Here is a 14,369-nt window from a genome sequence, read left to right as displayed (position 1 = left end):
TGGCTCTTTCGACCTGCCTCCACAACTACAAATGTTTGTGATAGCTCTGGGCTTACTGCAGCAAAAGGGGGAGGAAGGACCTTTCCCCTACACCCACCCCTTCCCATTTACAGTGTCAGCTCCTCTGCTGCTTCATGTTTTGTGGCAAAGTCTGACTTGTGTGATTGTTTTCCTCCTCTTTAAGTAGCTGGGCTGTTCTGGAGAGGGTAGGGCTGGGTGTGGGCATGGCAAAGCAGGAGGGTGCCCAGGACCTCAACCTGCCAGGGCAGCAAGGTGGTCGTGCTCTGTGCTCTCCCTGTAGCAGAGCCCTGGGAAGCCAAAAGAGCAGAAGTGACTGCTGGTGCTGAGGGACAGCCTGTGGTACATGCACTCATGTCTGCACTGTTTTTCCCTTCCAGTTAGTGGATGCTTCTTGCTCCAGGCCCCCAGAGACAGCAAAAGGTGCAACAAGCCCAGCTTCGTGACTCAGACCCTGTGGTGCCTCTCCCTGCCTGGGACAGGTACATTTATGTCTCTGCCTTAGGCTGGTGATGTTGTCTGGCTGATACTGCCAGGGAGCCCTGAGCCAGGTTTACTGACCCACTGGAAAGGCTGCAGCCTTCCCACAGCTCACTGCCCCAAATTTCCATCTTGTACAAAGACAGGAGTGAAGGCTGGGCAGGGAGATGTGCGAGTAAGGGCAGGTAAGGAGTATAAACTCAGCTTGGTGGGAAGGAGGGGGCAAAGAGTGCTGCTGAGCTCTTTGCTGCTGAGCCAGCCCACCTGGGTGCAGAGCTGCCTCCCCCAGGCTGGTGGGAAATCTTTGCACACACCTGCACAGCAAAAGAAGAAGAAGTGCTGGTGTATTTTTATCAGCTGCCGTGTAGTCAGCTCACATAATGAGTGGTGTGAACCCAGCAGCACAGGTGACAGGCACTGGAAGTCCTTGGAGAGGTTGCACTCGAGCTGGCTGGGGCTGGGACACTGTGCAAGCACCTGGAGCACTGTCCTGTCCCTTCCCCTCCCCTCCCACAGGGCCCAGAAGTGCAGGGGAGGGAGCTCAGCTCCCTCAAATGACCTGTGTAAAAGGCTGAGATGGGGAAAATTGCATCCAGGCCAAAAGAAAGGAAATCACAGCTGTTTGCCCGTTATTTCCAGGGCCAGAGTAAGAGCTGCCTGTGTTGGTTTAACTTTTGGCTGGTTTTCCTGGAAGCTGCTCTTTTGCCCCTGGAGGAAATGGCAGTTGTGAAAATGAAGCACTGAGCAGCTGCAGTTCCTGTTCCCAAACTACACCTCAGGTCAGGATCTGAAAGTACTGGGGGACAACCCCGGTGCCCTGAATGCTTGAAGTCCCTCTAGCTTTGTTCATAATGGTGTGGACAATGGTTTCTTTAGGGCTGCTTTCTGTACCGACTCCTGTACCTGCAATTTTGCTGAAAACAGAAATACTAGGTCCAGTTTTCTGGGTGCAAATAACTGTGATCCCATTCCAAAATACACAGCCTTGTGCAGAGCAGATGTAAGCAAGGAAGCAAACAGTCACTGAATATTCACCTGTGTTCCCTTCATCTTTGTGAATATGCACCCAGTCTTGTCCTCCAAACAGGAAGGGAGCTGCAGGTTCACCCTGTGTTTTGAAGCCTGCTCTTGTCTTGAATTTTGAGGTAGAATTTATAAGATGGAGTTACCCTGATGGAAGAAGGCCAAAGGGGGAAATCCCTGTTTCTTTTCTGTTGTTTGCCTGTTTGTTTTTCCCTGAGCAAGATCCCACATCTCCGCTCCTTCTCCTGCTACCTTCTCGCCAGCCACTTCCCCCTCCTTTGAGCTGATCCTGTAGCAAAGTGACTCAATCATGCTATTTGTGGCACAACACAGTCATTTTTCTTTCCAGCAGTCTCTGATGTCAGAGACCAGGGAGGATGGCACCCTGGCAGGCCCCTGCCTTCAGCAAGTGCTCCATGGACTGGCAGGATCGGGCTCCAGCCCTGGATCAGATCCCAGGGTCCAGCTCAGCTCGCACCCAAGTCAATGGGTGTTTTGTTTCTGACTTCAGGGAGAACAAGATCAGGATCCAGATAACTTGTGTGCACGAGTAAATGAAGCCCTTTGACCCACTGTGAAAGCTGGGTGTCGGAAAAGCATGTTCTTGGTTTGGGTAGAATTAGCAAATGAAGGGCTGAAGGGAGTGCAGCAGATGTGATGTAGCTGCATCTCAGGAAAGCACTCAATACAAAAGCTTACTCCAAAATTAAATCTCACTGGGCTCAAATTAAAAGCTGGTTGCCAGGTCTCCAACAAAAGGAATGCCTGAGCAGGGATGATGCCGGGATGCTGCGGGGCTGCAGGCAGGACTGGTGTTCCCTACCCCCTTCCCCAGCGGGCTGGCAGATGGCACAAATCCCACAGGGCCAAGGAGGGGCCTGGAGCCCAGACTGAGCCCAGAGGGCACCGTTACCTCTGCAAACACCCAGTGGCATGGGAGGATGGAGAAGGTGTAACCTGGCATGAAGGTGCCTGAACTCACCTGGCCCGTGAACACCTTGTGGGAATGCAAAGTGAAGCACAGGAGAGCTGTGGCATGAAACAGGGAAGTGCTAAAATGCTGTGGAAATTCTGCAGTATAAAGGGAGGCTTAAAGGTGCTACCCACAAAGATAAAGCAGTCAGCTACTGGGTATTGGAGGGAGGTGGATAAAATAGTGAGGAAAAGCTGGATAGCACTGGCTGAATTTAATATATTTTTCCTCCTAGTGGTTTTTTGGGTTTTTTTTGGTCAGAAATTGCATTGGTTTCATCAAATTTTAAGCAAAAAAATAAAAAAATTAGGGAGAAATTTTTCACTTAAGAAAAAGCATTTCAGAGAATGTCCATGCTTCGCTCCTAGTTTTCTGTAGAAAATGTTTCACTTATCTCAATATTTCCCTCACTATTTCAAGCTGCTTTGGAACCAGTACTGATGTCTAAGATGAAGAATTGCCAAGGCTTTCTCTGGACCTCCAGAGACTGTCTAGTCCACCCCTGCCACAATATTCAATAAGCTTTACACTGTCACACATACAAGCTATACATTACAGTCTGAGATTTTTATTTCCTTTTCTAGACCATGTAGCATCCATTTGGTAGTGAAACAAGTTGACACTGGTCAAGTGCTGATGTCACCAGTATTTTGCTGTCTGTTTTCAGAGACCTAAAAATAGAAACAACTGTAACAATGCTGAAATTCTCGGGTGGTAATTGGAAATCGTATTTGAAACCGGCTTTAAAAACCCTTCAGGGAAATCTCGGAGCTATTTGATTTCGTTCTAATTAGGGACAAAACTGGATTTCAGCAAAACAGGTGATTTGAGGAGCCCGGGCTGCATCCCTGAGCTCGAGGGGGAGCTGGGATGGTGGGAAGCAGGCACAGAGCAGGGTGGACAGCAAACGAGATGTGATGCCTGGCTGGCGAGGAGCCCAGGCAGTGTAAACCGAGCAACTGGAAAACTGCAGAGGAATTTGATGATGGAGACTGAATCCTGTGCAGGGAGAAGGAGGGATCTCCTCCTGCGAAGGTGGGAGTGCTGGTGGGAAACGTGTGCATGTGTGTTGTCAGTTGTTGTATCCCTGTCCATGATGATGCAGCGAGGTGTGTTTTGGAGATGAGTCAGTGTGGGAGCACGCAGAGGTGCCAAGGCATGTGGGGAGCCTGGGGAGGCAGAGCCCTGCTGTCCTCATCAGTGTAAGTACCTGTTCAGTGCTTAAAGCAAGGGGGAGAGAACGGTCACGCTTCAAACAACTCCAGGTTTGCAGTTTGAAACTGAGAGGAGCTGGCTGTGTCTGCTTGGGCTGTGCTTCAGTTCTGCTTCTCTTGGTGAGTTCTCATCAGTCAGCTGCTCCTGGGGGATGTCTCTGATTGCAGCCAGTTACTGCTGACCCACTTGTGGACCAGACCTCGTTCCTGGGCACCACCTCTGGCTCACCTTGCACAGGGAGGCTGGGCAGGTTGACAGACCTGTGACAAGCATTGCACCCACACTGTCAGAGCCTCCAGGGCTGCCCTGCCTGCTCCCCATGGCTAGGGTCCTGCTGGAGCTCATCTCTGGGGGCTCCTTCATAGCCCCCATCTCCAACCTGCCACTTGACCAGGACCCAGCCCTGTCAGCATTACCCTCCCCAGGTCCCACCCTGGGGTTATTTAGCTCTCCAGTCTATAGAAAGGTTTCTCCTGCTCCTGTCTCACTTGAAACCAGCTGTTTTCAGCCATGTCCTCATTTTCTCCATGGGTGTTATGTGATTTTCTGCAGACAAGGTGGCCTGATGGGTTAGATGGAGGAGTTTTTAAGACTGAGGATTTTTTTTCTGTACCGAGACCACTGAGCAATTTTCTTTTCCCATCTCACAGGCCAGAAGGGAATAAATCCTCTTTTTTTTGCTTCCCTTTCCCTCACTGAGAGAGGTTTCTCTGGAAATGTGAGAGATTAATCAGGCTCTGCCCTGTCTCTAGGAGCTCTCCCTGCTCCCTCCCCAGGTTTGCCAAAGGCAACAGAAATCTCTCCCTTGGCAGCTTGGGTGCAAAGAGTCGGACTTATATCCATCCATCCACCCCCTTGGAGCTAGTTCTGCAACCTTGTCCTGCTCTCACCACAGAGCTCTGCCTTGGCCCAGCTCCTTAGCACAAAGATGTGGAGGTTGGAGAAGAGTTTGTTAGGTGGGTGAGAGGAAATGAGGATTTAATTACCAGCTCAGCTCCCCAGCTGAGGCTGAGGAAAGATCCTCCTCTTATTTTTGCCTCCTAGAATCAGGATCGGGGATTTAACAGGAAACAGTGGAAGGAAGTTTAATAATACGGAACTTCTGAATAATCTTGGAAGCTGTGGAAGAAGTTGGAGGTCACTCAAACAGGGTAAAGCAGCAAACCAGAGCTGCTTCTCCTTCCTTAATGTTGCAAGAACAAAGACAAGCAACATCAGGGTCTGGCTGAATTGCTGCCTGTGTTACATCTCCTGTAAGTCTGACTTGTTTGTTAGCACAGATAGAGGTCAAGGATGTGGTGAGTGAGTTTTTTAAGGTTGCACCACCTCAAAGGAGTATCCACTGTCTCCTGACAGATCAGTGTCACAGCTGGCTCTGAACCCCCAGCTCACCCTGGCAGCACCTCTTAGTCTTCCTGCTTGTCCTATCCCAGCCACTCCTCTAAGCCCATCCCTGGACTTTGCCTATTCTTTGCCACGTCCCACAGGTTTAAGTTTTGGGTTGCTGTTTTATTAATGCAGCTTAGCCCAGCCTGATGCTGCTGAAGGGAGATATCTTTGTTAAGTGCAGGTCACTGGTATCTGAAGCAACCATAACAAATGACTCTTTTTAAAGGTGTTCCATGAGGGACTTTCTCGTCTCCCAGTCCACTTGGTGACTGGCCAGACACAGTGCATTTGGGATAGAATAAAGGGGCAGAAAAGCAAAACCTTGCAGTCAAGGCAACTCTGCTTTGTACTCTCTCAGGGTGGAAAAATGGTTGATTTAGATGGCTGGTACCCTGAGTACTAGTTTAGAAAAAGCTTTTTTTTCCTCTTCCATCTAAGTGCAGTGCACACTGTTATTTATCAAAGGATGTCTATGCAAGCACAGGTGCTTTTGGAAACAGTGACCTTAGCAGGATTGTGCCAAGGTTTATGGAGTCAGTTTTAGGCAAACATACACAAGGGGAAAATATTCCATATCCTTGCCTTGCTCTTGGTTCAGTCATGACCTCCAGGAGTTTGCAAAGATCAGACTGTGTTAAAAGAATGGCAAAATTCACCAGACTTATAAATCCCTCCAGGCCCTTCAAAGTTTGTGCTTACTGCCAGGCAGAAGGTGACATTTGCCAGCACGTTTTTATGGCTGACTTTGAGAATGTAGAGTAGAGAATAAGAATTCAGTTTTGCTTTTATTCCCATGTTTAGCAAAACAGTAATTTTGCCTCTCTTTCTACCTCTTAGTCACCAGAATTCCCCTGGGAGTCTCACTTGCCCCATGGGGCAAGCCTGCCTAAGTCCTGTGAAACCTGAGCTGCTTCCATCCCTTCTCCTTATTGCTGCAAACTGGTGAGAGCTTTGGGAGTCTGTATCCCGAGGGGACAGGAGCATCTTTAGCTTCTCAGGAGATCTGAAATCCAAAAAGTTGCAAATAGCAACTTAAATGTTTATCTTTTGCTGTGAGAGTGTTTGTGTTAGTCCCTGCATAATGGCACTTAATCCATGACTGTAAAATAGGGTAAAGTGACTCTTGGCTGTGTTTCCCCTTGATTTAGAAAGGCAGTGGTGGGGGGATTTGCACTGTGCTCCTGTTCTCATCCATACTGAATTTTGGTCAGCATCCTTTTGAAGCCAGAGGTATCAGGGAATATTCCTGGACACTGAACCTCAGTGTCCCACACAGTCAGTTTGTTTTCTGGATTTGCTCTGTGTCTATAAACATTCTGTCAGGTATTTCCCAGCTGGAGCACAGCAGAGGCTGGTGACCATTCTCAACAGGCTTTCTGCCTGTAGCCAGACCCTTTTTTTGTGGGGTAAGAATTTAAATGTAGACAAAGATCATTCCATACCAGTTGATGTTGGCCTCAGAAAACAGTGCCAGGCATGTTTAGTTTGCTGGTATAGATGAAGTTATGATACAGACAGTGCAGTGGTTTATTTTGTGAGGATGAGCTTAAGGGACCACCTTTGTTTTAGGCATGTCTCAAAGGTAATAATAGTCCTCCCCTCTTTTCAATCCAGTCCTCCTTAGAGAGTCTGGACTTGCTCCTTTTAAAACAGAACATATTTTGGGGAAGTAATTTCTTACCCCTTACACTTGTGGCTGGTGAGCTTGGTTCTCCCAACATACTGGAGATGATCTGGAGAATGAATGGGTGGCTGAGGGCCTTCAGAGCTGAAGTTTGGTAAAGGGAGATCTGACTGGGGCAGGAGCTGAATGGGCAGCTCCCTTGAAGGTAACCAGCAACAGGATAAGGAGGAGATGGAAAGAAGGCATTTGGCCACATCAGGTTTTAATGGCAGGTTGGAGCTCAAAGCTGCTCTATGTCTGTGAACTTATATAATCATTCTAAATAAGACAGAAGAAGCCATTAATAAATAAACAGTGATGGGGAGGATCAGAGAGGGAATGAAATGGCTGGTGGTGTTTGTCAGGGAACTGAAATATTTGTGGAGGGCTGATGGTTTGCAGGAGCTTGAGTGGTGCCTTTTGAGCTGCAGCTGTGGTGGGGCTGTGCTGCTGCCAGGCTCGGGGAGCAGAGCAGGCAGAGGGGCAGCAGTCGAGGCTGCATCACCCTCTCTGTGCCAGTCTCTGCTTTGTCCACACAAGCTTCAAGTGGGCACAGCTTTTCTTGTTGTAACAGAGATCCAGAACTAGCCCTGTGTGACTTGGAGCTCCGTGGCAGTTTTCATAGAGTTGGTCTTTACCTCTCCTGGGGGCGAAGGGCACTCTCCAGAGTGAGGTGTTGCTTTGGCTTCTGCTTGATCCCACTCCATGCTGGCAGAGGAGGGGATCTCCATCAGCCCACAGGCCTGCCAGAGCTGCTCAACATCACATACATGTCCCCTTTTTATTTTTATTTGTTTTGAGATGTACAGTGGTTCTTCACATCACGTTCTCCCCCCAGATGAACTGTTTGCCAGCCAGCTGTGCAGTGGGGCAGCAGGGCAGCGAGGACTTGGCTACTTGATAGCACGACTGCCTACAGACCTCAGGAGGAACAATTAGGGCGAGGGGATGAATGTGGGGAAGGAGCTGTAAAGGTTGTGGTGGGGCTGAGCCGGATGCCTGTGGGGTGGGCAGAGACTGAGGGAGGGAAGGGGAGCTGGAGCTGGAGGGGGGGGGGGGGTGGCCGGGCTCGGCAGCTGGAAGGGGGTGGATGTGGATGCCTCAGCGAGCTCCCCGTGCCCGGCGCAGGCTCTCCCCTCCACGGGCAGTGTCTCTATGAATCGCCGTCAAAGCAGAGGAAATTTCACACCACACAAATTTCTGAATTTAAACGGGGAGGGAGGTGGGCAGAGAAGCGGGAGAGGAGGAGGGGGAGGGAGAAGATGCAGCCTGGCCGGGCGCCAGCGCCTCATGCTAACGCCAGGGGGAAGGTGGCATCCTTCCCTGGCGTTCCCTCTGGTCCCTGCTCCCTTTCACTGTGGTTGTGTCTTCTGGAGGCAGTGCCTCTGTCTAGAGCTGTTTACAGGGTGATGGTTTGCTCTCTGTCTCCTCATCTCCCTTCTCACAGAGTGAGTATCCACTCCTCTGCTTTCTGTCTTTTAACCTCTCATTCTTCTCCAGCTTTTCCTCCCCAGGCTGGTTTACTCCTTGCATTCCCTGATCCCTCTCCTCTGTTCCCTCACCCTGGTGGCCTGTCCTGCATATCTGCTCTTCTGTCTCTCAGGTCCCCTCCTACCTCTCCCATCAGTGCTCATGCTCTCATCACTCTTTGATCCTCTCCTCATTTTTCCACCTCTTACTTTCCTTCTATTTTGATTGCCTGTTAACCCTGTTGAGACAGGATCCCCCCCATCCATCTCTCCATCCAGTCCTCCCCATGCAGTCTTCCATGAGCAAACACATCTCTTCAGCCAGCAGCTCAGAGAATATCAAGGTAATACAGTTATACCCATCAAAGCATGAGGCAAAGGTTGGTCCTTCTGAGCCAGAGATGGCACATGTTGTGACCCCAAAAGGTCACTGGGGTGACTGAGTTTTGCTTACATCCCCCTCTGACTGCCAGAGGTGCATGAAGCCTCTTCATCCCTTCTTGAGTCCCACCTGCCCATAGTTGACAGCCACCAAAGGAGCTTGAGAAAGCTCTTGTTGGCCTCTCTAGGAGCAGGTGAAGGGTGAGTCAGCCTCAGAGGCTGCAGGTGGGCATTGCACCAACAGTGGCAGGTGATGGATGCTGTGGGACACCCATGGACTTGGAGCAGGGTATATCAAAGGGAAGCTGGTGTCCAGGATGCTTTTTAAGATCTGAAGTCTAAAAATTGAAACACCCCCATCCTCTCTGGGATATCACTTGCTTTATCCTAAGTGATAAAGCAAGTTTGGGCTGATTTATCAGGCTCTAGGAAGCCCAGAGACAGGACCTGAGCTGGACCTGGTGCCTCTTGAATCTTGTTACACTTCAGGACCCTCACATCCAGGTGCTCCTGTGCTGCTGGCGTTCCTGGGCTTGCCAGGCACTGCAGTTGAAATGCTCTGGAGGAGCCGCAGAGAGCTGTGCTACCTCTGCTTCAAAGACACAGCAAACCTGACAGGGTTCCAATGTTCACCTGCCCAAGCCACGTTACCTGGGCAGATCACGAGGAGTTTGTGACCTGCATCTCACTGGGGTACCTCTGGAGGGTGCTGAGCTGTGTGGTGTGGATAAACCAACCCTTTAATCAGAAGGAAAAGGAAATTATCCAGCTTTTGAGGACAGACGTCCTCTTAATCTTGTCTTTCTCCTTTCTGTCCTACCTGTCCCATGGCTCTCTTCTTTTTGAATCAACAGGGATAAATTCTGCCCTGCTGTAAATCTCTGCTGATCCAAATTGGTGTGATCTTGCAAAAATCACTGGAGTGGCTCTGGATTTATGCTGGCTGTTGCTGCGAGCAGGGTTTGGTGCATGGAGTGTGGTGGCCATATCTCACTGTGTCACGCTCTGCACCTCCAACCAGCACTGCAGGTGATAAGCGAATCCTGGCCAGAGGGTCCCTCTCCAAGCACAAAAGGCGGAACCCTGGATGTCCTTTGTGTGGCCAACTCAGCCAGCCAGGCTGCAATTTTGGGATGGGCGCCGTGGAAAGGTTTTTTAGCCCACGGGGTCCACAAATGGGGTGGAAAATTTTCATTTAAATACGTTTTTTTTTGCATCTCACACTTTAGGGAAAACAGGAAAACGCATTTGTAGCTGCCATTTCCCAGGGGTGCAGTATAATATATATAGTGAGGGCTGTGTGCGGCATCGGGGGATGAGTCATCCCCGTGCATGACTCCTTGCTCTCAGTGCCCGGCCAGGATGGACTCTGCACCTCCCACCTTGGGCTTTCCTGGCAAGGTTGCAGCTCCCCCTGGGTGTGCTTTGGATCTGCTTCCCACCCCTCTCCCCACCGTTGTCTCCTGTGCCCTGTTACCCCAGTCCAGGAGGATTAGGGTGGGAGAGGCATTGTGTTTCCAGCTGCCCTCCTGGAGGTGCCAAGCTGGGAGGCTGTAAAAGCACTGCATGCAGTTCCAAAGCCGTGGTGGCAATTTTTAAGTGGCTTTTGTCCTGTTATCCTTCTCCCCCTCTGAGCTTTCTCCTCCACCCCAACTGCATTACAGATAAAAGGGTTAAGAGCTCGCCTGGGCCCCCTGCTCGGAGAGAGGGCAGTTGCAGTGTTGTATCTAGACCCAGTGAGGATATATATAAATTCCCTTCGTCTCTTCGGATCTATTTATAGCACGGCAGGCAGTGGCAAAGGCTCTCCTCAAGGCTTCATCTCCTACAAACAGACTTCACAGACAGCAGAGAAGATAAATTTAGCACACGAGATTTCTTAAAGAGCCAGCAGCTCTGCAGGGCTACCAGCCTGCCCTGCCACAGCCCCTGCCCCGATACCCCCCCTGGGGCAGCCCTCTCCCATGGGTGCTTGTTCCCCCACCTTCTTCCTCCCCCCTTCCCATTTCCAATTTTCTGTCCAGCTTCACCCATTCCCTCCCCCTTTCTGGTCTCTTTTTCTACCATTGATGGGTTTTTTTCTATTTTTCCCCCCTTCTTTCTCACTGGTTCGCCATCTCATTCTCTCTGCTTTCTTGTTTTTCCTTTTTTCCTGTCTTTTCTCTCTCCCAGGCCACAGGGCTCAGAAGATGAAGCTTTCTTGTTAACAGTTCACTGGTTATGCCTACATAGTAAAAAATGTGTAGCTTGATTAATGCCTTCCAGATGGTTAATTGAAAAAAATAGGGGGAGAATGCACCAATCTCTCCCCCCTCTCCAGCACTCTGCACACATATATCGCACAGGAAGAAAACTGCATTAAGGGGTGAGGGAGCAATATATTTGAGAAATAGGGGCAGCCTGTCAGCTCCAGGGCGGTGTTGCCAGGCTGGTGAGTTAGCTCTGTCCCTGCTTCGTGCCCTTGTGCCTTATCTATCCCAGCCCAAAATTCCCCATCCCGGAGAGCGATGCTCCTGCATGTACAACATGCAACACACAAACCCTCCTTGCAGCCTTGTCTGACCCTCACCACTGTGCTGCTCTGCCCCCACCCCATGCTCCAACACCCCCAGGGCAACACCCACCCTCATTCTCCCCCCACACTTATTTTCCAGGGGGCTGCACACCCCCCCCAGTGTCTTTAGTGAATCTCGATCCCGCAATCATTTGCGCACGAGTGACTCCGGGACCGGAGCCGTGAGCCCACAGGAGCAGGGGGGCTCTGCCAGCGGGGTCTGGGCTTTGGGTGGGGCAGTGCCAAAGTGGGGACAGTGGGGGGGCTGCAATTAGGGTCGTTGGGGCAATTAGGGAAGGAAAGGGGGTGATGATGTGGTCAGATATTCTTCTCCACAGGTCATTGCTGGGAGATTCAATCGATACATCATCTGCTCCGCGGACACGCGTTGCTGTCTCCCTCTTACATACGGACATGCCTCTCCTCTTCCCCCCCCCAGCCCTAGCTCTGCCTACTCCCGGGTTCTTTGTCTCTCCCAAGGGAGAGACAGGAGGAACACAAATCCCTCCCCACCCGGTTAATAGAGACGCTGCCTCGCTGACGTGATCACGGGGGGTTTGTGCCATGTGCCGCTGGGGGTGAGCCGCATCCAGCCCCCCGCCCTGCACACCTCCCACCGCGGATCTCCCTGGTTTCCAGGGAAACAGCGGCCCCAAATGCTGCCTGACTTTCGCTTCTGCCTTTCATTTCTCCTTTTTTTTTTTTTTTTTTTTTTTTTTTTTGTGGTAAGTAAAAAACCCAGACACAACTGATTTTTTTTTCTTCTTTTCCCCTCTGTGTTCTCCTTTCAGGATCACCACCACGGCCGCCTGCATGATGGACCTGCGGAGGTACCCCCTGGACCAGCAGAACTGCACGCTGGAGATCGAGAGCTGTGCGTATGCCTCCTGCCCGCGCCGTGCCACCTGTGCCACCCGCCCCAGCCACACCTTCCCGCTCTTGGGATGCCTCCTTACGGGCCACCCGTCCTGGAGGATGTTCCCTAGGGCAGGACCAGGCTCCCTCATCCAAACTTTATCCTGAGGGGACCCCGTGGGGGAAATGCCTGGGAAAACGTAGCTCCAGCAGCAGGCTGGGCGTTAAAATCACTCTCGGGAGTGACTCGCCCTGAGGAAGCCCTGGGAACCTGTCCTCACTCGAGGCTGGCTCTATTTTGTGTGGGAAGCAGGACCCGAGCCCTCCCACAGTCCCTCCCTGCCTGGATCTTCCCTTGACTCCCACGGAAATCCTCTCCCAACTGCACTGGCAGAGGAGGTCCAGCTCTCCCTCATACAAATGCACTGCAGCATCCCTCCAGGAGTGGTCCAGAGCAGCAGATCTCACAGTTAATGATGATGCACCTTCAGTGGTGATTCTCAGGAAATTGCTTTTCCCACCCTGGAGGTCCCACAGCACCCACAGTGGGAAGGTGCCCATCCTGCCCGTGCCTGGGCCTCGGGATGTGCTGCCACCGCAGCGCTTGGCGTGGCGGGTAATGGGATGGAAATCAGGTCCTGCTGGAGGCACTAATGCCATGTCATGTCATTCCTGGCACTCCTTAGCATTTTGAGAATGGTTTACAGTACAACCAAGAAAACAGAAGGCAGAGAATTACCCACAGTTCCCCGTGTTGCGATTTTGTTCTTAATGGGTCATGTCAAGCCAATTTGTTAGTTGAAGCTACGATTCCTTACAATATTCCTGAGATCCAGGCAGAGATGAAGAGATTCAGTTGCTTCCTTCCTCAGAGCTTTTGTCTTTTACTTGCACATTTGAAACCTGCAGGGCTCCATTTTCTTTGCTTCCAAGACCACACAACTCTGGAATAATGGTGGTCTTATGGCCGGATTAAACCTTGAAGTATATTGAAAAGAAAACCAACCCAAACCTCAGAGAAATAGCCTTTGTGTGGTGCAGGGCTGCTGGGTTTGTGAAGCAGCAGCAGGCAGATGGGGTCTCCTGCCCCACAGCAGCTCGAGGCACTTCCCTGCAGGAGAAAAGCCAGTGCTGGTACTGCCTGTTGATCCCATCCATCCACCCCAAAAATAGCCCTCACCCCCTGTACCCCTGCCCATCTGTGCACCGGGATTCAACAAAAACCTGATGAGGCAGGCTGCAAACAGGCTGTTAATCTGACATTTTAGGATGTCATATCAATACTTTTTGATATTTCAGATTGAAACGACTTGTCTTTGTGAAAGTTCATTTACCTTTTAAAAAGGAAAATGGAAATTTGGTTTTCTTTTTAAAGCTAGAAATCAAAGCAAAGCCTTTATTTTTAGACCGAACAACCTTTCCCTTTTGAAACACTTTTGAAAAATGGCTTCCCGAAAAAAAACACGTTTGATTTCACATTGCATAACGCCGTAATAAAAAATAAAAATACAAAAAATTGGTACCCGATACCAGCAGGTCAGCAAATAAATGGAACAGAGCTGGTTAAACTGCAAAACCTCCTAAAATTAGTTACCGTAATTTGACATTTGCGTTGCTGCTCAGGAAGTAAATTTGAAGTCACTGCTGTTAAATTTGTGGATGATGAGGACAGCAGCGTGCGGGGCTGGCTCGCTGCACGTTTGAATCCTTCCTGGTTTGAATCCGTCCGGAATGTGTTCGAGTGCTGATGAATGCAGAGGTCCAGGTGTGGGAGTGCAGGGCCAGGCTGCCATCCCCAGGGGCTTGGACTCTCGTGGGCACCAACCAGGGGAGGTGCTGGAGGGCCGGGAGCCCTGGGCACCAGGGCAGGAGGGGTCGTGGCAGGGCTCTGGCAAAAAGGGCTGGAGTGAGTGAGCCTGGCTTGTATAAACCAGGGGAGCCGTGGGGCAGAGCAGAGAATCCACTGGCCTCGTTGCTGGTGAGAGAGGGGAAAAGGGCTCTGTCTGTATTTGGGTTCCAGAATTTTGAAAGGAAGTTGGCAAATTGGGAGAGTTTGAGGAAAGATGCTAAAAAGTGGTTCAAGGGCTAGAGCGGATGTTTTGCAGCGAGAAACCTCGATAGCTCAGTCTGGTTTGTTTACTGCAAAGGAGGTGGAGAGGTGGATTGTTTACAGGCTGGGTGCACCTCTGCAGAGGGGGAGCGCTGGGTGGAAAGGGCTTGGGAACCTCCTGGAGAAATTCAGAGCAACTATCAGAGCCTGAAAGTCGGAGCCAGATGAATTCGAATGTAAAATTGCATGCAGTGTTTTTAGCTGTGAGAGTGTTGGAGCTGCTGGAATCAGCCACGGGG

The 14,369-nt window shown here is 50.7% G+C and overlaps 1 protein-coding gene across 2 annotated transcripts in view; it reads left to right on the top strand.

Moving 5' to 3' along the window:
• Positions 1 to 14,369, top strand: part of GABRQ (gamma-aminobutyric acid type A receptor subunit theta) — a 71,280-nt gene that overhangs the window by 48,744 nt on the left and 8,167 nt on the right. For both annotated transcript variants that reach the window (XM_064669576.1, XM_064669575.1), the window contains exon 5: positions 11,957 to 12,039. In XM_064669576.1, the coding sequence (XP_064525646.1) occupies positions 11,957 to 12,039 (83 nt within the window). The remainder of the gene's footprint in view (positions 1 to 11,956; positions 12,040 to 14,369) is intronic.

Source organism: Pseudopipra pipra, chromosome 13, assembly GCF_036250125.1.
Source record: "Pseudopipra pipra isolate bDixPip1 chromosome 13, bDixPip1.hap1, whole genome shotgun sequence".
NCBI lineage: Eukaryota > Metazoa > Chordata > Aves > Passeriformes > Pipridae > Pseudopipra > Pseudopipra pipra.
This window is presented reverse-complemented; position numbering and strand designations above follow the sequence as displayed.